General features: G+C 47.4%; 2 protein-coding genes across 2 annotated transcripts in view; one reads left to right on the top strand and one right to left on the bottom strand.

The window, feature by feature from the left end:
* The window catches only part of SLC45A2 (solute carrier family 45 member 2), a 33,530-nt gene extending 28,154 nt beyond the window's left edge, over positions 1-5,376 (top strand). The window contains exons 6-7 of the mRNA XM_020896742.2: positions 2,233-2,438; positions 5,122-5,376. Coding sequence (XP_020752401.2) covers positions 2,233-2,438; positions 5,122-5,346 — 431 coding nt within the window. The 3' untranslated portion in view covers positions 5,347-5,376. The remainder of the gene's footprint in view (positions 1-2,232; positions 2,439-5,121) is intronic.
* Positions 5,377-11,945: 6,569 nt separating this feature from the next.
* RXFP3 (relaxin family peptide receptor 3) lies at positions 11,946-15,751 on the bottom strand. Its single transcript, XM_020896741.2, has one exon. It carries the CDS (start codon positions 15,749-15,751, stop codon positions 14,375-14,377), a length of 1,377 nt encoding a protein of 458 aa, XP_020752400.2. The 3' UTR covers positions 11,946-14,374.
* Positions 15,752-24,297: the final 8,546 nt, after the last annotated feature.

Genomic DNA, 24,297 nt, shown 5'->3' with positions numbered 1-24,297 from the left:
GCAATTCCAGAGTACACTGGATAACCCTGTATTTTGGACTCCTCACATAACACCAGGTTGACCAGCCAGAATTTCTATCCAGGGACTTTGGTAGGGCAATCTGGCTGCTGGGTTAAGAGATGGGGGATGGTGATAAAGGACTGTTTTCAAGCTCCTTTTATACAATAGGTACACTTAGATCAATGAGTATAGCCACTCTGAGTACTGAAATATAGCCAGTTGTTCATAGCATAGACTACTATTCAAAGCTGGGGCCTAAACCAGTCATTTCTCTCCAACCCTAAGGAGAGGCACAACGTTATTTAGTATCAGACACAGCAGAGGGCAAGCCAGCTTGGCCCTGACAGTGACTGAGTTCTCTTCATAAATAAAGCATTCTTTGCCAGATTTTCAGTCTTTGTAATGAAGTTAGTTATGTTTCCAAATATCTTTTTATCACCTTTTGCCTTCTTCCTGGTTGGCCCATCTACTTGGTGAGAGCATTTACCTAATGAATACTGATGTTATCTTTCAGGTACTGAGACAACTTATATTCCATTTTCTGCATAAATGTTATCATTAAGTACACTAAATTTATACTGCTTTTATTCTCAGCCTTGACAACACCCCTCCAAGCATGGCATGAATTTAACAGAGGAAGCAGTGTTGTTCCTTTAACATTTTTGGAATTCCAAATGGATAACAATGTAATACATAATGGATACAAATTTAATTTGCCTGCAATGCAGGAGACCCTGGTTCAATTCTTAGGTTGGGAAAATTCACTGGAGAAGGGATCCCACCACTCCAGTGTTCTTGGGTGGCCCTTGTGGCTCAGCTGGTAAAGAATCCACCTGCAATGAGGGAGACCTGGGCTTGATTCCTGGATGGGGAAGATCCCCTGGAGAAAGGAAACGCCACCCACTCTAATATTCTGGCCTGGAGAATTCCATGGACTATAAAGTCCTTGGGGTAGTAAAGAGTCAGACACGACTGGGCAACTTTCTCTTCACAAATTTAGTGCATAATTGATATAATAATAATACAAATGGGATACAGATGAGGTTTCTTGTCTGTGCAATGTAAATCCAATAATTATTTGAATAGATATGGGAAATTTCACTCTTAAGTAGGCACATTTCTAGTTTCTATCATTTATCTATCTCCTGGGTTCATTTGTTCTAGCAGCATGGGGCAGAGGAAAGATAAGAAAATTATGGATTAAAATAAATGATTAAAAAAGGAAGATAAAACATTCTTAGGGATTTTCCCTACTGTGGTGGAAAATATAGGAAAATATTTTAAAGCAAAATTTTCAATTTTTAAAGAATGAGCTCTACCATGAGTCTTTTATGAGCAAGCCAAGTGTACCTGCTTCGAGGAGACCCCAGTGAAAAGGCAACCATATTCAGCAAAGTCTGTGTTTTTGGAATTATGATAGATAACCAATGTTAACTTGATGTCTTCTCTGTGCTTGGCATTCGGCTGGGGGATTTCACAGCTATCTTACTTCATTTGATCCTAGTAACAACCGCCAGCAAGGATTTTACTAGTTCCATTATTCTGATCAAGAAGCTGAGGTTTTGGAGAAGTTGTAGAATTTGTCCAGAGTGTGAGGGTGCCAGCGATGGGGAGGTGCCTGGCATAGCGTTGTCCCCTGACCGGACTGGGAAGGGCTGGCACATCAGGGCCAGTGTCTGCAGGCGATGCACCTTCTTTACTTCCTTCTCAGGTTGTGAAGACAGCATTCGGGTGGGGCGGAAAGACCGAATGACTCAGCTTATTCCATAAACTCTGGTTATGTTCATTTCCTCCAACCTGACTTTGGGTCAAGCTAGACCTGGATTGTCATTTTGGTCCTGCTGGGATAGATCCCTGTGAATTAGAAAGACCTGCACGTTAATGCATGTCCTGCCACCCCAGGGTCCCATAGTTGTGGGCTTTTCAATCATCTCTTCTACATCTTCTTATATATACAGCTGCCCACTACATAGTACCTGGTCCTTCCGTGCAGAAAAGAAAATCAACCCAGGAAGGCAATCTCCAACTCTCCTTTATGCAAAGGATTCAAAACTGATTCCCAAAGCTGGCTGTTTTTAAGCACAGATAAGGAGGTTCTTTTGTTCCTGACTCAATATCAAAGTAAAGATTTAAAAAAACAAAAGTGAATCTTCAAAAGCAAAAGGTTGTCTGAAATTATGAGATGGTGTGAGGCACTGCCAGCTATAATTTCTCCCTCTCTTCTCCCCACAGACTTTCAGAAAGCTTTGGTTCCCTGCATTGGATTAAAGGGTCTTTACTTTATGGGGTATTTGCTGTTTGGCCTGGGAACAGGATTCATCGGGCTCTTCCCAAATGTCTACTCCACCCTGGTCATGTGCACTTTGTTTGGAGTGATGTCCAGCACCCTGTACACGGTACCCTTTAACCTCATCGCTGTGTATCACCACGAGGAGCAGGTGCGTGGTCGAACCTCAGTGCTGAGTGACATCTGGAGCCACTTGAAGGCGGGGGGACTTGGGAAAGTGTAGAGCAGAGCTGGAAAATAGGGGTTCTTGAAACTGCAGCACTAAAATGTCCAGCCAGATGCTATGATGGCCTGGCCAAGGCATGACCACGTTCCCAGCCCACCCCCTCCTCCTTACTCTGAAGCCCAGTGCACTTGGGAGCAGTTGGACAGGCTCCATTACTCCCATTTGTGAGATTGGAAAAGGGAGGGTTGGTAATGCTGAGAAGCCAGCCCACAGTCACACAGAGACAAAGTTGGGGAAACTCTGGGCTCATGGCACGTGCCATGCACCTGCAGCCATTTCTGCGTGCTACAGCGAGGGCCCCGGCCGTCAACTGCTACAGAGGTCCAGTGCCATTTCTGGGAGTTACTGGTTGAGCAATATTTTCCTTGGAAATGGGGTTTTAGTAAGTCAGGCCCAGTGTGCAGGGACGAAAGCTGGTGGCAGATGGTTAACTTTCTAGCTGCCTCAAGGGAGGCCCGCCTCATCTCCATTTCCATCTGGGAATTCAAGCCAGAGGGCAAGACTCCACGTGGCCCTAAAAAAGCATTAGGTCGGGGACTTCTGCTCTAAAATGACCACCTTTTCTTTCAAAATATGCAACTTTCCCCCTGAAAATAGGCTTACATTTCCTCAACTGTAAAAGCTAAAGAGAACTATTAGCTTAATCCATCCCAGCAGGAAACTGCAAAAATGCTGAACACATGTCCATGTGACTAGAACACTGGTCTTCTTTTTCATCATTTGATCTGGCAAGTGCAGTGCGGTGAGGTTGCACTAGCCGTTAAGACCTTTAAACACGAGTTGTAGCTGTCCTTACCCCTGGCAGACATCGTCACTAATGTTTCAATGCATGGCAGGCACTTAGGTGCTAGAGATACAGCTGTCGTTGAGAACCGCCCCTCCAAGACAGAGTTGGATGATACTAGGTCCCATATACAGAGGCTATGGACTCAGAAGAACCTGGATTCAAATCGTGCCTCCCCCATTTGGCAGCTATGGGACACTGGGGAGTCATAAAGCAAAAAAATAATTACTCAGTCATATCCAATTCTTTGTGACCCCATGAACTGTAGCCCGCCAGGCTTCTCTGTCCATGGAATTCTCCAGGCAGGAATACTGGAGTGGGTTGCCATTCCCTTTTCCAGTGGATCTTTCTGACTCAGGGATCGAACCTGGGTCTTTTGCATTATAGGCGGATTCTTTACTGTCTTCGTCACCAGGGAAGCCCAGAGATCTTGTCCATTTATTTACTAAGTGTCACTCAAAATGAGTTCATTTTTAGATGGGAAATACAATGACATGGTTCAGCAAGCACAATGATATGCAAGCGTGAATCCAGTGGCACCTGCCTACCTCTCCCTCCACTTTTTTTCCCTATTTCCCCTACCTCCTACCCCAGGCTCCTACATGTAGCCAGTTTCTTCAGATTTTTGTCTAACTTTCTAGTATTTTTAAATGAAAATCTATCAATTATGAATTGCATTTTCTCATTTTCCTTTTCTTATTCAAAGGATACTATGCATTTTCCTGCACAATGATTTTTTAAAATTTAATAGTGTAGGAATTGTCATTCAGACTCATAGAGCCTTAGTTTTCTAATCAAATGGGAATGACATACCCACCTTATAGAATTGTTGGAAAATTAAACGAGATAGTATAGGTAATCTGCTTAGCATAATGCCTACCTGGCACCTTGCAAAGACTCAAAAAATGGTAGGTGGTAGTAGTATTGTTATCATGAGGTTAATGATAATATGGGCCTCCCTGATGGCTCAGATGGTTAAAAAAAGAAAAAAAGTCTGCCTGCAATGCAGATTACTGGGGTTCAATCCCTGAGTCAGGAAGATCCCCTGGGGAAGGGAATGGCTACCCACTCCAGTGTTCTTGCCTGGAGAATCCTCATGGACAAAGGAGCCTGGCCGGCTGCAGTTCATGGGGTCACAAAGAACCGGACATAATTGAGGGACTAACGCTTTGGGGCTTCCCTGGTGGCACCATGTGCCTCTGGAAAGGTGGTAAGTTTCATTCATTTCATGAATGAAACAACGTAAGTGAAAGAGCCTTGCCCAAGTCCTAGCACATATATGATACTGGATAAATGACAATGCTATCAGCCAGTTCAGACCAAATGTCAAATAGTAATCAAACATTAATCTACTAACCAAACAACAACCCTATTTGAAAAGGTTGAATTGCTTTTTTATGTTGCCTCTCCTAACATATATCTGTGATTCAACATCCTCCTAAAAGTGTTTGAACTTTCAACTCTAAGGAAGGGATGAAAAGGGATATTTATTATTTCTAATCCATTGTATTTATTGAATGCTTAGGAAGAGAGAATTTTGTGTTCTTAATCATCTAACTCCCATAGTTAATATTCAAGATTTTGTGGCAGGGAGGGGGGAAAGGCAGGGGGTGGAGCTTGAATCAAATAGCAGCGTCCTAAGGCTGTGTTGGAACTTGTTTGTGTGCCGTGACTACTTTGGAACTGCAACGGCCGAGTCATGTGTTTGTAACCACAGCTGCAAGTATCTGTCATCTGGCTTTCTAAAGAACACGTTTGCTTGCTGACTCTGCCCTACAGAACAGTTGGCATAGATCAAATGCTGTCCCTGTTCTTGCCTTGCAGAAGCAACGGGCCCTGGGCGGGGGCCCGGACAGCAGCGGCAGAGGGCAGGGCCTGGACTGTGCTGCCCTCACATGCATGGTGCAGCTGGCTCAGATCCTTGTTGGAGGTGGCCTGGGCCTTCTGGTCAACACGGCCGGCAGCGTCGTCGTCGTGGTGATCACGGCCTCTGCGGTGGCACTGATTGGCTGTTGCTTTGTGGCTCTCTTTGTTAGATATATGGATTAGGTCAATAAAGAGACATGGTCCCTAACCTCAGACACAGTGGAGCACATGGCATGAAATCAATCTATAGCTTTGTGGTTTTTTTTTTTTCTGGATTGAAGGGCTTTAATCAAAAGTGTATTGCACCACAAATGAATTTTCTACAGCAGTTTTAGATAACAATCCCTATTTACAACATGGAGGGTGAGATCAAGATCCGAGGCTCATATAAAGGGCTCTATGTACTGTAGCACAGAATGTTCTATACAAGTAAAAGTGCATGAAATCACTTCAGAGTGTTTACTCCACTCTTCCTCTTAAAGCTGAAGGAGATTCAACATGCAGGAGGAAAGGCTAATCAGAACAAGTCCCCCCTGTGCAAGTACAGGCCTAGGAGGGGGCCCACAACTGTGTCTAAAACTGCTGGCGGCTGTGGGGAGGGTGGCAACGGGGGTGTGGCGGGGGACGAGACCAGCTGGAGGGCTGCAGACACCACAGGGGAGTCAGCGGGGCTCCCACAGCTGCGCTGGGATCGCCTCTGGCAAGCCCTAACTACCCAACTTAAGGAATTCTTTCCTGGAACAGCTGGAAGAGCTACTTCCCACTTGTCAAAGTGATGGAACAGAAGGGACTCCTGGTTTGTGTCCCCCCCAGATAACGAGAAACGGCATCCTCGGGTCGCATCTGCCGGGGGAGCTGAACCCAAACATACGAACAGGGAAAGGGAGTTGAGAAAAGCCAGCCTCACTGAGTTGGCTCTTCGTGGCGGAAGCAGGTGGGTCTGCCCTGCAGGGCAGCATTTCGAAGGCCTGTCTGTCCAGCGTCATCACCACATGATGGATCGGCTGCCTCCTCTCTGAGGAGGCTGAGGGCTTCAGCTTTAAGTGCTAATGTTGAAAAGATTCGGGTGCAGGTGGGTGCTGGCCAGAGATGGGATTTTAGCAGCACTGTGGCAATGTGGGCTGTGCCAGGGCTCTCCGGAAACCAGGATGTCAGGATCAGCTACCTCCTGAGGTTCGTATCAGTCTGCAGGAGTGGGCCTTAAGTCTTGTGAACAATGTTCAGATGCTTTGTGTTTTTTTATATCTGCCCTTTGGATGCCACGTGTTATGACTTCAACTGCAGTAACTGCCCCTTATTCCCAGCCAGCCCTGTTCACATCAGTCTCAGTATTTCAAGCATGACTTGTTTTAGGAGAAACTGGGCCATGCCACCAGTCACTGGTGGCAAAGGGCAAGTGTGGATGACAGCACCTCCCTGCAACCTCCCTAAGTCACTGCAGTGGAATGGGGAGACATGGTCTGTTTTCCATAGGGCATTTTAGGCCTCGATGAAACCAGAGACGCCGACTAACACACACTTGTGATGCTGTAATTTATCCTGTGATGTGATTTTTTTTATTTTTATATTTTAACTAGGGATCCATATATAGTCTGGAATGTTACATTTTTCATCCAATGCATCCTTATGCAAAATAAGGCTGGTGATTTGAGATATTAATTCATTCATATTCAATTCATACTTAACTCACTCATAATTAATTCATGTTAATTTATACTATCCCTACAAGTCTGCTTGAACATCTCATCCTAGAGGATTTCCCACTTTGAAATAGCCCATCTTATTGAAATAGTAAAAATCTTTCTCTCTAGCCTGCACATTTGTTCAAGCCCCTGGGGTCTCACTGGAAGCCTTTCAAAGAGCTGCCTCCCGTTTCTCCTGTAATCCTCTTTTCTCCAAATGAAGCAGCATTTCTCAGCCATACCCCTTGAAGTTCATGATGGCAACATGATTTAACAGAAAGATTGTAAAGTTTAAAGCTGGGCTGGTTTGGGATCCTGGCTCTGCTGCTCCCCAGCAAACTACAGAACCTCAAAAGCTGCACTTGTTCATCTGTACATTTGGGGTAATATTGAGTTAGCCAAAAAGTTCATTTGAGATTTCTGTAACATCTTATGGAAAAACCTGAGGGAACTTTATGACCCACCCAATACTTCCTACCCCAGAGAGTGGTGACCATTTGTAATATCTAAGCCTTATGGAGTGCTTACCACCATTCTCAGCATTTTACCCATGTTAACACAGCAATCTTGGGAGAGGCTGCTGCTGCTGATCTCCATTTTCTAGATGAGGAAACAGAGGCAGAGAGGTTTATAGTTCTCCTCTGACGCTACACAGCTCCAAAGTGGCAGAGCTGGGCTTTGAACCCAGGCACTTGAGTTCTGCTGTTTCCTATAAGAGCAGCACTCGGGCTGGAGGCTGGCTGCTGGTCTGCACTTGATACATGATAGTCATTGTCATTATTTTTTAAAGGCTCGTCATCCTGCTTCCTCAGGCCTAGATCTCCCTATCACCTGTACTTCATAAGTGTTTTCTATGTAATTCCAGATGTGCCTGAGTGGTGCAGAATGACTTGCCCACATGTTTCTCCAAGTTAAAACATGTTATGTGAAAAATAAATAAGTAAATAAAACATGTCATGTGGTTCCTTCTCCTGCCTTATCTTAGAGTCTGGTGGTGTAATCGCTGCCTCAGGTGAATTTCTAGATTACGGAGACTTCCCGTGCTGGAAGGGAATTTGGAGACACGAAACCGCTGCTTTGAGAACAAGGACACGGGGATTCAGGCTCTTTTCTGGCTTCCTGGTGCCTAGCAGAATGGATGGTTCGGTAGTGTGGCCAGGAGCCTGCAGTGTAGGCTCATTTGGGGAAGGGGTACTGCAAAGGAGAACTGTGCTCGGGGGTTCTTTGGGATCCCTTTCACAAAACCGCTGGGGAAATGAGGGGTGCAGGTCCATTCCTAACGTTTGCATTTGCAGGGCCTGAGGTAGAGACCGCTGATGAAGGCCCATCTCTTCTCCCACCCTTAGCCCGTCCAGCACTGTGAGGGCCTCTGTAAGCACCTTGACATCTGCACGTCCACAGCCTTCCCACCCCCTACTGTTTACCACACCTGCAAACAGTCACCCTTAGCCTCCCCTCACACCTAAGGGTGCACAGACTCACAGCGGTGTCTTCCACCTTCAAGAGAAAAGGACCCACGAAGCCCTTAAGAGACTCGGAGCCATTTAGAAGGGGAATTTGACGTCTTGCATACTGAAGCATAGTCTATGCGGTGGAGGTGCGGGGCTCAGGCTCCAGACAGCTCCATGGATTCCTTGCTATGTGGGAAGGGGTACAGGTGGGAGTGGGGGGTTGAGCAGCGCTCTCTAGTATCGGACCTGGGGTGGGGGTCCTGGCTGCCCAGGTCTGATGGCTCCAGGCTGCAGTTCTCTGTGTTGTTTCCCTTTTAAGAGCCTGATCTCTGCTGCTCTTGGGTTGTGGCTGGGGCAGTGCTAGGGTGTGGGGTGGTATTTCTGGGATACCCCTATGGATCTGGGATCTTCTAGTTTGTGTAGGGTGGGGCAGGAGGGGAAGGAGGGCAAGCCTTACACCAAAGTGGTCATTCCTTCCTTTCCCCACCCACACTTGCCACCTGCAGAACACACACAGCTTCTTTATCCAGCACCAGGTTCTCCGGGTTCCCGCAGTTTATCCCATTTTCTCCAGATTAATATTTTCCAGACTGAGCTTTCTTCTCAGACCTCAGTGTGCTGTGGCTCCACTGATCAACGTCTGAGCCTTGCCCCCCTCCTGGGCACAGTGCCCCTTATTTTCTGTCCAATCCAGGCCCGCTGCCTTCTATCAGTGTGTGTGTGTGTGTGTGTGTGTGTGTGTGTGTGTGTGTGTGTTCTGTTGCTTCAGTGGTACCCAACTCTTTGTGACTCCTTGGACTGTAGCCTGCCAGACTCCTCTGTCCATGGGATTCTCTAGGCAAGGGTACCGGAGTGGTTGCCATGCGTTCCTCCAGGGGATATTCCCCACCCAGGGATCGAACCCCATGCCTTTTGCGTCTCCCACATTGGCAGGCGGATTCTTTGCCACTAGCGCCACCTATTGGAATGAAAGTGAAAAGAAAAGTGAAAGTGAAGTCGCTCAGTCCTGTCAGAGTCTTTCCGACCCCATGGACTATAGCTTGCCAGACTCCTCCACCCATGGGATTTTCCAGGCAAGAATACTGGAGTTGGTTGCCATTTCCTTCCCCAGGGGAATCGTCCCGACTCAAGGATCGAACCCTGGTCTCAAGCACTGCAGGCAGATTCTTTACTATCTGAGCCACCAGGAAAGCCCACTATTGGAATATACACTCACAAATGAAATTATTACATTCACCAGCAAAAAGATTCCATCTTCCCCTGTCTTCCTTCCTCCTTCTCCCCTTCACGTTATCCATCCAAGAGCAGCAAGGTCATGACTGACTTAGAAGAGTGCCCAGGGAGGACACCTGCTCCCAATCCCACACAAGACCGCTGCCCTGGGCCTAGGATGAGAATGAGCCAGTGCTCTCAGGGCCCCACGTGACACAGGAAAGGAAAGTGAAGTCACTCAGTCGTGCCCGACTCTTTGAGACCCCACGGACTGTAGCCCACCAGGCTCCTCTGTCCAGGGGATTCTCCAGGCAAGAGTACTGGAGTGGGTTGCCATTTCCTTCTCCAGGGGATCTTCCCGACCCAGGGATCAAACCTGGGTCTCCCACATTGCAGGCAGATGCTTTACCGTCTGAGCCAGCAGGGAAGCTTTTCTACATGGCACAGCACACAGCCTTAAGAAAGAAACAGGCATCCAGCCACCTCTCCTGCCTCACCTACCTATTCTTGACCTCTGCAACATTTGGAAATGGAATTATTTGCTGAGTTCAACACGTATCTTCTGGTCATTTTTCCAAGGACCGCTCTGTTGATTAAAGATTTTGACATGAATGACTGGGTGGGCTGGGAGGGTGAACTGCAACTGAAAACTGTCTTCCCTGGACCCCCAAGAAGTCAAGAATAGTCATCTGTGGCCAACCACAGGGCATGGTCTTCATTACAAGTGAAGCTCTTTTCAGATGGAACACTAGGCGGGCTATGGGATGGAAAAGGGAGCTAGAGCACACAGATTCTCTCTCTCTCTCACACATACACACACACTCACACTCACACTTAAGTAATACTTTACTCCTTGAACTCAACTTATTGAGATTTGAATGAGCAGATAGAATCCAATTTTAAAAGTCTTTAACCACCGTAAAGGCTTTTTAAGGCTTTTAAAGTCTTTTAATCTACCAGGGCTTCCCCGGTAGCTCAGCTGGTAAAGAATCTGCCTGCAATGCAGGAGACCGTGGTTCGATTCCTGGGTCAGGAAGATCTGCTGGAGAAGGGATAGGCTACCCACTCCAGTATTCTTGGACTTCCCTTGTGGCTCAGTCGGTGAAGAATCCACCTGCAATGTGAGAGACGTGGGCTCGATCCCTGGGTTGGGAAATCTCCTGGAGAAGGGAAAGGTTCTCACTCCAGTATTCTGGCCTGGAGCATTTCATGGACTGTATAGTCCATGGGGTTGCAGAGTCGGACACAAGTGAGTGACTTTCACCCTCTCTTAACCACCTTTAGGAACTTAAGTACTTGTTCTTAGTATACCAATGACATATCCTCTCTGGGACAAAACTGTCCTGTTCCCAGACAAATAAAGCAAGTGCAGGGACATTTACATTCTTCCTAGAAATCCCAGTAAATCCTGTAGAAGAAAGGGAAGCCACATTGCTTTGCTTCTCCCTCCCCCACCATGCACCTGGCACTCCAACCTCAAAGCCTTTGATCACTGAATTTCCCCAGCTTCAAATGCCCTAGCTATGCACCTACTCTCTGTCTCAATTGCCAGATTGCCCATCTAAATTGTATTCATATTCCTAAGAAAGTGAAGTGAAAGTGAAAGTCGCTCAGTCATGTCCAACTTTTTGCAACCCCATGGACTATATAAAGTCCATGGAATTCTCCAGGCCAGAATACTAGAGTGGGTAGCCTTTCCCTTCTCCAGGGGATCTTCCCAACCCAGGGATCAAACCCAGGTTTCCCACACTGCAGGCAGATTCTTTACCAGCTGAGCCACAAGAGAAGCCCATATTCGTAGGTCCATCTCACATACTGCTTTGGCCAGGAAGTCTCTGATTCCCCAACAGAATCAAGTTTTCATCCCTGTATTCCTATAAATAGCATTTCCTTTTGGCCCTTACTATGATATTCAAAAGCAAGGAGATCAAACCAATCAATCCTAAAGGAAATCAAACTTGCATATTCATAGTAAGGACTGATGCTGAAGCTCCAATACTTTGGCCATCTGATGTAAAGAGCTGACTCACTGGAAACGACTCTGATGCTAGGAAAGATTGAGGGCAGGAGGAGAAGGGGGTGACAGAGGATGAAATGGTTGGATGGTGTCACCGATTCAATGGACATAAGTTTGAGCAACTCAGGGAGATAGTGAAGGACACAGAGGCCTAGAGTGCTGCAGTTCATGGGATCAAAAAGAGTCCGACACAACTTAGTGACTGAACAACAACATGACATTCAACTCACTATCCCATGACTCACTTGCCTCATGTACATGGTACTGTCCCCTTCTAAATGTCAGGAATGTGACCCCAACACTCCACACAGAGCTAGGCACACAACAAGCATTCAAAAAAAAAATAATAATAATTTGATGATCTCAACTGGATTTGACCATTTCCTTGTTGATGCTTTTGTCCTTGTGTAGATAGAAGTTTTGGTCTTGGCTCCCTCTAGCCCTGTTCTTAGAAGTCCACAGGTGTGGGTGGGGACAAGGTGACTCTTTTCATAGAGTTCTTTCATGAAGTCCTTGCCCCCACCCCTTCTCTTTTTCTAGTGCCCATCATATCAGAAGTACACACTTCAACATATTTTCCTAAAAACCTTGGGCAATCCACACATTGTTTATTGTCAAATTCAAAACAGCAAGTTGCTTAATAAAGAGAATATCTCAGTAAGTGTTTAATGTCAGTGTAACACAGAGCTACACTATCATGCTACTATTTGTAGATGTTTACTTGTTCATTTACTTTATATTTTGGAGACTTGTGTTTAAAGTTCAATGTTTATTAGCCCATTGGTTCTCAATATCAGTATCAATAAATTTTCATCCTAAACAGCAAAGAGAGGCTAATTTGACTACTTTAAAACAAAAGCATTATTCTGTTTTCTGAAAAAGCTACCTTCTTTAAGGCTGCTCAGGATTTAGGAGGTCAAGCAGCTTTTTTGTTTGTGGCAGGGTCTTAATTTTTGCAGTGTGTGTTACAGAAAGTGGGACAGGAACGCTGTAGCTATGGAGTTCACATTTTGAGCCTTAAATCTCTGACAGTCCTGGGAATTTCCAACAAAATCACAAAGTAATTTATGGTTCAAGAGGCTATAATAGCAGACATGCTTGTATAGTGATTATTTATGGTATGAAAATAAGCACACCAGTAGGTGCCCACATTGCCTGTTTGTGATCGCAAACTAGGTCGCCAAAGAGAAAAACAGTAGCACCTCTGTCAAAACTGGCAGCTGGATGGGTAGATCACTCCATCCTGCCCTCTGAGCAGCCTCAAGAAAGGACTATACTGCTGTGACCAGAACAGAATCGTCATGAGAAATGTGTCACCCTTCAGAAGGTCCCATAGACTGGGGGTTACGGAAGAATTCATCATGTGTGTCAATGCGCTGAGCACTCTTTAGAATGAATGGAACTTGATTAAGGTGGAGTCCTATGGGAATTCTGATTCTTGCCTTCTCTCCTCAGTGTTATGAGCAATAAGAAACCCCACACCTGAAATCCTGGTACGTCACCCAGAACAGACTCTCCATACTCTTTCCCCTTCAGCACAGAGTTTACTTGAGTCTCCCATTCCCCGTCCCACCCCACAACTCCTCTGGAACGATCAGCCTCCGGCTTCCGGGAATTTGGTGTTCAGGAACCACGTTTCTACAGCATCTCTTGATCTTCTATCTAAGCCTACAAAAAACGCGGCCTAGTCATTCCTCTACTTGCTGGTCTAGAGCCTCAATCAAACACGCTTTCTGATTCCCAAAGAGTGAGAGGGAGAGGCTGCAGAAAAGTCTCCACCCCCAGTGGTGTGTCTCCTCAGACCTGTTCAGGCTGCTCCTGGGCACAGCTCACCTGCAGTGCACGGACCCGAGCGCACACAGCGTCTCCAGGCACTCGGCAGGGCTCTCAAGGGAACCCAGACGCCCAGCTTCCAGCGCAGGGCGCACTCACTTGCTGCTGGGGTACCAAGAGAGCACGTGGGCCCCCCTTCTCCTTAGGGGCCGTCAGCCTGAAGAAGTCTCTCTCGTCCGCCTCTGTAACCTCATTGAGTCCGCTCGCTCTCTCAGGGAAGCCACTCCCGGGAGAAAAAAGCTCTAGTACATGGGAGCGTTTTGGTTCCCGCTACCCTTGAGCGCGAAGGCAGTGCAGAGTCCCAGTCCGGCTCCGAGTCTGCGCACTCTCCCCGACCCAAAAGATAAAGCATACGCCTCACGGGAGGTGGCTCTCTCTCGGTGCATTTCTCCTGCGGGCGCAACAAGATTGTCACTTCTTTCTTTCAACTCCGAAAAAGTTTCCGGGTCCCATACTTTAGGCCTGACCGCAGCCAAGCAGCAGATCAGACCTTCGCGCCCTGGCTGTCCCAGACCAGGGCGCAAAGGTTTTGAGGGTGGCTCCCCTGGCTGCGTGCACCTTGAGGACTTTTTCAAGAGCTGCCCCCCCAAAAATTTTTTTTCTGTAATACATGCGCTCAGCTGTCTGCGCACCATTTGGCTGAGGCCACTTCCTTGCCCCCGAATTGCTCTACATTCCGGATGCCCTCTCCTTCTTCTGGGCGCCCTACCCAGCCCAGCGTTGATAGCCTAAGAAGAGGAAGATGGTGCGTGTAGAGAGAAGGGGAACGGAGGCTGACGGCTTGGGCCTGTAAGGCTGAGCTCGGCCCCATTGCCAGCTTCCTCTCTCCGCCTGGGTTCGAAGCCTCCCCTCTCCGGAGAAGGTCCCCGACCTCTTCTTAGGCTGCTCCTTTGTGCTCCGCTCCATCCCCTCTCCCCTAAACTCTCGATCCGGAGGTCCCCCTAGCATCCCTTCACTCTTTTCCGCCCAGGAAAAACCGCTTTGCAGTTGGCGCGCGCCCTGGGCTTCGGCTCGCGTCAGTAGACGGAGCTGCTGGGCAGCAGGTCGTAGCGCCCGCCGCTGGAGACCACCACGCCGGGCGGGTAGTAGAGCAGGTCAGGCTCCGCGGCTTGGTGGAGAGGCGCCAGGGCCTGCAGCCCCTGGTCCTCGGGTTCGGGCTTGGTGGTGGCGGTGAAAGGGCGCATGCTGGTGAGAGAAGGCGACGCGATGCGCCACAGGAGGTTCTTGAGCGCTTTGCGGAACTCGCGGCGTACCAGGCAGTAGAGGATGGGATTGAGACAGCTGTTGGAGTGGGCCAGGCACACGCTCACGGGGAACGCGTACACCTGGCCCAGGAAGTACTCTTGGCTGAAGGGCACCACGTTGAACTTGATGAGGATGCTCCAGGTGGTGAGCGCCTGGTTGGGCAGCCAACACAGGAAGAAGGACAGGACCACGATGGTCACTGATTTGGTGACCTTGGAGCGTCTCCGAGCGCTGGCTCCGGCCAGGCCTCCCCCGGCCGCTGAGGCTCCTCCTTCGGTCCCAGCCACGCGGTGGTCGGAGATGAAGCGTATCAGCAGCAGGTAGCACAGGCTGATGATGCCTAGCGGCAGCACGAAGCCCAACAGCACCTTCTGCAAGTGGTAGAGGCCCAGCCAGAACTGCCTGTCGCGGCCCAGCAACCTGTCGGGGAAGCGCACCAGGCACAGCTCCTCCCCCATCACCTTGACCGTGGTGGAGAAGATGGCGTTGGGCAGGGAGGCCAGCGCGGCGGAGGCCCAGATCACCGCGCACAGTGCTTTGACCGAGAAGCAGCAGCTGTCCCCCAGGCTCCGGCCGCAGCAGTCGCCCCGGCCGTACCCTCGGGTCCGGTGGCTCTTAAGAGCCGAGGCCACCGAGTGGTAGCGAGCCACGCTCATGGAGGTGAGGAAGAAGACGCTGGCATACATGTTCATGGACGTCACTACGGATACGATCTTACACATGGCCTTGCCGAAGGGCCATTTGAAGTCAAGGGCGTTTTCCACGGCCCAGAAGGGCAGGGTGAGCACGAACTGGAAGTCCGTCAGCGCCAGGTTGGTGACGAAGAGGTTGATGGAGGACTTGCGCCAGCCCTGCTTGCTCTTCATCAGGTAGAGCACCAGCAGGTTGCCGGTCAGCCCCAGCGCGCAAACCACCCAGTACACCACGCTAACGAGGATGCGTACCCGGGCCTCGGGGTCCGCGCTCTCCGCCCCGCCGGCGCTCGGGGGGTGCCCAGGCGCCGCGCCGTCCGGCAACTCCAGCCCCAGCTCCCACCACAGGTCCTGGAGCTGCAGCGACACGTTGCCGCTGGAGTTGGCCGCCTGCATAAGGTCCGGGATCGGACCGAAGAGTTCTGTGAGCTCGTCCCCGCCAGCCGCCTTATTCATGGTGGCTGGGGCTGGTGCCGCGGACACCTGCCCGCGCTGGGGCCTCTAGGTCATGTTTCGGGAGATAAACTCCTAAGGGGAGTCCGGCTCTCCCGGGGTGCCGGCGCGCGCGGGGGCTTGAAAAGTAGCTGTGCAAGAGAGCGCCTAGGAACCGGGCGCCAGGCGCGTCCTCGGAGCGCCGAGCTTGGCCGTGGGCGTGAGAATGGGTGCCGAGCGCGGTTCTGGAGGGGAATTCGAGGGTAGAGACGTACAGCCCCCAAGGCGAGCGATCGGCGCCTAAATGTTGTCTGGCCAAGGCTGGCGTCCGCGGGGTCTCTACTGTAAAGACTCAGACTTTTGCCCCCGGCGTTTCCCGCTGTCACTTGGGCACTAGCGTGTTCCCTCCCTGCCGCTCCAGACCGCTCCTGGGGGCCCGCTCTTTTCTCTTTCAAATACCTTTGCGGGTTTCCTCCGCAGCTGCTCCGACGAGGTTCCTGAAGAGAGTTCTGTCTACCTCGCTGAGACTCTCTGGAGGGCTTTCGACGCCGGCCTTGCTGCCTCGCATCTGCGTCTCTCCGCTGCTGTCGACTCGCAGTGAGTTGCCAGCCGCGTCGCCGCGAGTTGTATCTCCACCGGCACAGCAGAGGCTGCGGGTTCCCGAAGAGCATGCGTAACCCCAGCACCCGGAGAGGGGGCGCTTTCCGAGGTGCTGAACTTCTTCGCACGCGCCGCGAGGGGAGGGAGATGGGCTGCGCCGCACGCTGAGCCCCGCGGGGCCAGTCTCCCCTTTCAGATTCAAAAGTCATAAAGCCCTTTATTTCCCTCTGTTGCTGGAGAAAGTCGGCTTTGATTTGCGATCGCTTTTCCTTCCTCATCCCCCAACATAATTATGAGATTTTTTTTCTTTCTCACTTCCAAATGCACAATCTTCTGCCAATTTTTCTCTTTTAAAAGCAACGGTAGATGTCTCTCTTCATGCCCATACATTAAATCAGGTGGTGGGCTCTTACTGAATATACAAACGCCAGCTCCACTTCCCCTTACTAATCGCTGACCACTTTAATTGGCGTCTGTGGTTGTCAGGATTTTCAAAGCGTCTTCAGGTAGCAGACTCTGGGTTCGGATGTTGCTATCTGCTTTGGTATATTCTGAGAACTGAAGCTAAGCAGAGCATGTAATTGGTGCGCTGACTGCACAGGCATTAGATGCTTAGCTCTCAGCCCAGAGCTCTCCAACAGATTGTTTACTCACATTCAACCACACTCTCTTTACTCCGATGCAGTTGGAAAAGAGGATTTCATAGAGCTGTTTTTTGGCACCAGTACCCATACTACTAATATAATCAGAACTCTTAACCAAGTGTTGTTTGCTTGTTTGTTTGCTTCAGACCAATGGAAGTAAATTTTAAGGACTCTTCTAAGTTCCTTTGGGCAAAGGGAATCAATATAAACCATTTGAGTCACTTCTTATATTGCAGTTTATTTAAGTGCCAGATCAACTGCTCTGGTGTAAAATGTTCGCTTCTTAGGAAACACTTAAGAAATTAGAAATGTTTTCCTCATTGTGCTGGACTAAACTGAAACAAAAGTATATTAAAAGTAATTGTCCTCACTCTTGCAGAGTAAGTAAAGTCAATACTTACAGAGATAAAAAAGTTGTGACTTTTAAAGCAGAGGAGATAGAAAAGCCTACTGAAAAAGAAACACGGTATAGCTCAGTTGGTAAAGGATCTGCCAGCAATGCAGAAGACCCCGGTTCGATTCCTGAGTCAGGAAGATACCCTGGAGAAGGGAAAGGCTACCCACTCCAGTATTCTGGCCTGGAGAAGTCCATGGATTGTATAGTCCGTGAGGTCGCAAAGAGTCGAACACGACTGAAGGACTTGCACTTCACTTCATGCAAAACAAAAGAAGAGAAAAGGTAACATCTTGATTCCAAAACCGGAACACAGTTCCAGAGAACACCTTCACTATAGTCTCTGGATTGCTCCTTTTACCCGCTAGGGGGCGCAAGAGTTTTAATAAAAACAAGTGTTAGTCGCTCGGTTGTGTCGGACTCTGCAACTCCATGGACTGTAGCCCGCCAGGCTCCTCTGTCCAGCGGATTTCCCAGGCAAAAACACTGGGGTGGGTTGCCATTCCATTCTCCAGGGGATCTTTTCGAACCAGGGATCGATCCTGCATCTCTTGCATCTCCTACGTTGCAGCTGGATTCTTTCCCACTGAGCCATCAGGGAAAACATTTTAAACCAAACCAAACCACGTCCTTTGAGAAGTTGTGATCTGCCGAAGCTCAGCCCTTCTCTGAACCAATATGACACACAGCTGCTTCTGTGTCCACCTCTTATCCCTGCATAAGTAGCCTCTTCTTAAAGCTCAGTTCTCACTCCAATTTTTACTAGCTCTTTCTCCATCAAATTTTTATTTCTCCTTTAGTTGAAAAAGTTTGAAAATATTTCAGGGTGCTGTTGAAAAACAAGGAACCCTAGGGTATACCCTGAAAGCCCTTTGCCTCGGTTTCCTCCTGTGTACATGAGAGAAATTGTGGTTTTCAAATATTCTGAGGATAAGTACTGAGCAGGTGACATCTGAGTCGGGGAGAGGGGAGGGGGCGGGGGGAGGAGCTTCCTAAAATATAAGTTGCAGCTCTCCTCCCAGCCCTGTGTAGTCACAGAGATTTTGATTCTCCGAATTGGAATTGGAGTTGGAAAGGGGCCCAGTTCAGTTCAGTTCAGTTCAGTCGCTCAGTTGTGTCTGACTTTTTGCGACCCCGTGAACCGCAGCACGCCAGGCTTCCCTGTACATCACCAACTCCCGGAGTCCACCCAAACCCATGTCCATCTAGTCAGTGATGCCATCCAACCATCTCATCCTCTGTTGTCCTCTTCTCCTCCTGCCCTCAATCTTTCCCAGCATCAGGGTCTTTTCCAATGAGTCAGCTCTTCACATCAGGTAGCCAAAGTATTGGAGTTTCAGCTTCAGCATCAGTCCTTCCAATGAACACCCAGGACTGATCTCCTTTAGGATGGACTGGTTGGATCTCCTTGCAGTCAAAGGGATTCTTAAGAGTCTTCTCCAACACCACAGTTCAAAAGCATCAATGATCTAAGCTTTTAACTCAAGATACTAGATGTAAAAAAATAAATCCAAAGAAAGAAGTATATGGAAATGTTAAAGATAAGAGCAGAGATACACTCAAGCCCCTGGTATGTCAGGGATTAACCTTCTAGTTATTGGATCCTAGAGAGATGAGTGGAGGGGGTCTCAAAAGAGGACCAGAGCAGCCCCAGGTAGGGTTACTCAGGGGCTTGGGGCAGAAGTGAAGCATTAGATATGGAAGTATATGGGCTTTCCTGGTGGCTCAGTGGTAAAGAATCTGCCTGCCAGTGCAGGAGACAGGGCTTCGATCCCTGATCTGGGAAGATCCCCTGGAAAGGAAACAGCAACCCACTCCAGTATTCTTGTCTCAGAAATCTCACAGACATAGAAACCTGGCAGACTGTGGTCCACGGGCTCACAAAGAGTCAGACATGAATTAGCAAGTGAACGACAACAACAGTGAAAGAATATAAACATTCTTAAAAACCATTATTGTCGAAACTTCCTTGGTGGGCCAGTGGTTAAGACTCCACCCCTTCCCATTCAGGCGGCCTAGGTTTGATCCCTGGTCCAGGAACTAGATCCTGGATTCTTCAACTAAGGCCTGGCATAACCAAGTAATAATAAAATAATAGTAATAAAGCAGTAACTTCATATTTGCTCATACCACTTGAATATGATGTTTTCTCATTATGGCCCCACCTCCTATTTGACCTCCTATTTTCTTGTCAGCTTTTCCCCATGAGCTACCATGTCCCCAACGCTTGCTGATTTGCACTGATACTACCCCACAGGCCACTCCCCATATTTTAGTAGGCAACCTCCTATTCCATTTCTTTGCCCACAGAGCTCTCTTTGCCTAAAGGGACATTTCTCTCTTATCTCTGTTGCCTTACTGTTGACCTACTAATTGTTCTTCAAGGTTCAACTCACACATTTCCTCTTTGAAGGATTTTACTATTCCCAGTATTTCCTAGAGAGAATTAGTCACTCTTTCTGTGCTCTCCTATGACTTTGTATAAACATTGATTTTAGTGCTTATTACTGTCTCAGACACAAAATAAACTAGCCCTCCTCTAAACTGAAAGCCTCTTGAGAACTATAGCCCATATCTAATCCATCTTTGTACCATAGTGCCTAGAAAAACGCATGCAGTTTGAACCAATGGATGAGTCATTAATCCCATTTCTTTACTGATCACAAAGATTCATTCAACAATAAAAAGGCAACTCCTAGTTGGAGTATCCAATCTGTAAAGTCCATGGCAAAGGCTTCTTCAGTCTTTCTCACCACATTCCGCATATTCACAACTTGGCAATTGCCATTCTCAATGCATAGAAAATGATGTTTCCCCTAATCTTTGCTCTCAGGGACCTCTCAAATCAGGGAAACAATGCCATTCTTTTTTTTTTTCCATTTTTAAAAATTGAAGTGCAGTTGATTTACAATGTTGTGCCAATCCCTGCTGTGCAATAAAGTGATCCAGTTACACACGTATAGACATTCTTTCTAAAAAATTCTTTTCCCTTATGGTTTATTATAGGATATTGAATATAGTTCCCTGTGCCATACAGTAGTACCTTGTTGTTTATCCATCCTGTATGTAACAGTTTACATCCACTAATCTCAATACAGCTCTTAGTCAAATGGTTAGTGGGGACTTGTTTTTTCAGAAGATGTTAAAACAAAGCTGGATCCCTTCACAGCATTCTGCAGGCAAACAATGTCACATTTCATTATTTTTCTGAATCAACTTAAACCTGGCTTAAGCTTCCCCCCTGACTAAATTGGAGGGAAATCAAGACAGGTCAAATTTAGGGACTTCTTGCTCTTGATGGGGGTTCTATCACAGGGTTCATGCTGTCTGGAGAAGAAAGGGGAATCCTGGTCTTTAGGCCATGCCAACACACATGCCGTGGTGGCCTGTCCAGAAGGGGCCTAACATCTGGGGACAGCTGCACTGGAAGTTTTCCCAGGTGATGCTAGGGGTAAAGGATCTGCCTGGGTTCAACCGTGGTTCGATTCCTGGATCAGGAAGATCCCCTGGAGAAGGAAGTGGCAACCCACTCCATATATGTATATATCACATTTTGTTTACTCATCTGTTGATGGGCATATACGTTGTTTGCACTCTGGCTATTGTGAATCATATTTCTGGAACATTGTGTACTGATATTTGAGTCATTGCTTTGAATTCTTTTGGATACCTACCTAAAAGTAGAATTGCTAGAGCACATAGTTGTTCTATATTTAAATTTTTGAGAAACTGTCAAACTGTTCTCACCATGGCTACACTATTTCACATTCTCACCAGTAATGCATGAGAGTTCCAATTTCTTCACATCCTTGCCAACATTTGGCATTTTCTTTTTAAAAAAATTATAGCCATCCCAAGTAGGGAGCTTCCCTGGTGGCTCAGATGGTAAAGAATTAGCCTGCAATGCAGGATACTCAGGTTTGATCCCTAGGTCAGGAAGATGCCCTGGAGAAGAAAGTGGCTACCCACTCCAGTATTCTTGCCTGGAGAATTTCATGGACAGAGGAGCCTGGAGGGCTGCAGTCCACAGGGTCACAAAGAGTCGATACGACTAAGCTATTGACACAACACCAAGTAGGTATGAATTGATCAGTTCTTGACAAGGAAGTGATTTTGCCCTCTAGGGAATATTTAACACTTTTGGCTGTTATGTTTCAGGGGGAAGAGTTTCTTGTGGCATTTAATGAGTAAAGCCCAGCGATGCTGGTAACCAGTCTACAATGCCTAGACCTCTCCACAGCAAAGAATATGCTGACAGTGCTGAGGTTGAGATAACTTTTTCTAGATACATGTATAGTAATCAGAGCTAGGCTTCTTTAAAAAATATTTATCTTTATTTATTTACTTATTTGGTTGCAGCAGGTCTCAGTTGTGGCACGTAGTATCTTTAGTTGCAACATTCAAACTCTTAGTTGTGGAATGTGGGATCTTGTTCCCTGATCAGGGATCAAACCCAGGCCCCCTGCCCTGGACCACAAGGAAAGTACACAGAGCTAAGCTTCTGATACTCAGTCCTTTTATACTCTTTGCCATTGAAAGAACTTTATACACATATAAACACATTGGAGTATAGTTGATTTACAATGTTGTGTTAGTTCCAGGTGTATAGCAGAGTGATTCAGTTATACATATCCATATCTATTCTTCTTCAGGGTCTTTCCTCATATAGGTTATTACTCATTTCTCAAGAGTATTCCTCTTGAGAAATGGAGTGAGTGAGTAGCCCTCCTGGCTCCTCTGTCCATGGGATTTTCCAGGCAAGAATACAGGAGTGGGTAGTCATTCCCTTCTCCAGGGGATCTTCCCTTCCTGGGGATTGAACCCAGGTCTTCTGCATTGCAGGCATCTTTAGCATCTGAGCCACCAGGGAAACCCTGGAGTATTTCCTACCATATCAGTAAACAGGGAAGTCACAGTCATCAGCACGTGCAGCCCTCCTACAGGAATTCCTGAGCCGTAAGGGCAGTTTCTTAAAGGAAATCAACCCTTTATTATTCACTGGAAGGACTGATGCTGAAGCTGAAGCTCCAATACTTTGGTCACCTGATGTGAAGAACTGACTCAATAGAAAAGACCCTGATGCTGGGGAAGATTGAAGGCAGGAGGAAAAGGGGACGACAGAGAACAAGATGGTTAGATGGCGTCACTGACTCAATGGACCTGAGTTTGGGCAAGCTCTGGGAGATGGTGAAGGACAGAGAAACCTGGAGTGCTGCAGTCCGTGGGGTCCCAAAGAGCTGGACATGACTGAACAACAAGGGCAGTCAGGAACAATACTGGCAGCCGTCAGAACTGCAACTCTCCCTACGGTAAGCCCCAAGGGAGTTCAGGATGTGAAAAACACAGGATGCTGGCTTCAAATAGCAGAGATGCATATGAAAGGAATGATTTCAGTGGGCCCAGACTCTTTGCATCTTTCCATACAAAGAACAGCACTAAATTCCTTCACTTGGGAAGTGTGGTTTTCTTTAATTAACGATAATCTTTTGATATTAAGATTACCTGCCCTTTGTTGTAAAACTTCTATATAATCTGGCTCCTCCCCTCCGCTCCTCTGAGCAGTTCTCTCAGGGTTACTTGAGATTCTATCTCCCAGGCTTGAAGTCCTAAAAATTCCCACTGAGTAAAATATTAACTCTCAACTTTTAGATTGTGACTATTTTTAAAGTGGGCCCTGTGTTGGATGTCTCAAAGTTATGACCCTAAAGCCATGAGCCATCCACTATAGTCATCTTTGCTCTGGGATGCTGCACTGAGGCAGGTTCTGAACACTTCTGAAATCTCCAACCTTCCTTCTATCCCAGTTTCTAAGGTTTGCTATCTTCTAGGTTGAGCACTTCCTTTGGTAGTTTGTTGAAACTCCATTTCTTTCACAGTTGAGAAAACACTCAATCTAATCACCCTGTGACCTTTGAAATAGTAGTTCTTCAAACGAGATTCCAGCCAGCAGCATCAGCATCAAATTGTCAGGCCCCCATCTGATACCTACTGAATCAGAAGCCATGGGGATGGGGTCCAGCTATCAGGGGTCTGCAAGCCCTCCAGGTAATTTTGATGTGCTAAGATTTGAGAACCAAATTCTAAAACAAGGAAGTAGCTTTTCCCCAACTCCTACTCTGAAGCTCATTTTAAAAAAGGGCTGTTAACCCCTCTTTCCCTAAAGAAACCTGATAACAAGACAAGGATGTGATAGGAGGGAAGGAGGGACAGTATGGGGACTGACTATCTTTCCCTTCTAAGGATATGAAAGCCACTCAGAGGGAAAAATTAAACACAACAAAATTTCTGTGGCAGAATGACCTATTGATGTCTGTTTCTTGAGTTGTCTTAGACTCTCTTGAGGAGCTTAGAAACATTCCAATCCCTGGGTTCCTCCCGTTAGGAATTCTGATTAAATAGGTCTAGAGTGAGATCCGGATGTTATTTCTGCAAAGTTTCCCAGGTTATTCTCCTGTGCAGGCAAGGCTGAAAATCAGTGTCCTGGAAGCCCTATTGTTTGTTTAAGGATGACACAGGTATTTTAACTATCTATTATCTTCTAGGCTTGCTTGTAACTCAATTTGGAATGGAATGGAAACCTTCAATCCTAGGTTCTCCCAGTTGCCTCCTATTCTGTCAAGCGTGGACAATTCTGTTCTTTTTCTTGCTTTTGGCATTCACATATAGGTCTAACAATGACAACATCAGTGAGGAATGCTTTTGAATATCAGCCCCTACGCTTTTCTCACTCCCGGCATCACAAATGAACTTCAGCTGACTTTTCCTGCATAGCTTCTTGGTTTCTTTTGCTCAAAATCAATATTCACCTAGGGTTAGAGGTGAGTAAGGGGTGATTGTGGTCTCCGCCCCGCCACCTCTTTACCAGATGTCAAAGAAGCTTATCTCAGTCCACACTGCACCACACACATTTATTTGTAAAGCAAAGGCATGCA

The sequence above is a fragment of the Odocoileus virginianus genome, chromosome 14 (genome assembly GCF_023699985.2).
Source record: "Odocoileus virginianus isolate 20LAN1187 ecotype Illinois chromosome 14, Ovbor_1.2, whole genome shotgun sequence".
Lineage (NCBI taxonomy): Eukaryota > Metazoa > Chordata > Mammalia > Artiodactyla > Cervidae > Odocoileus > Odocoileus virginianus.
The sequence above is the reverse complement of the archived record's forward strand: the minus strand, read 5'-3'. Positions and strand labels throughout refer to the sequence as shown.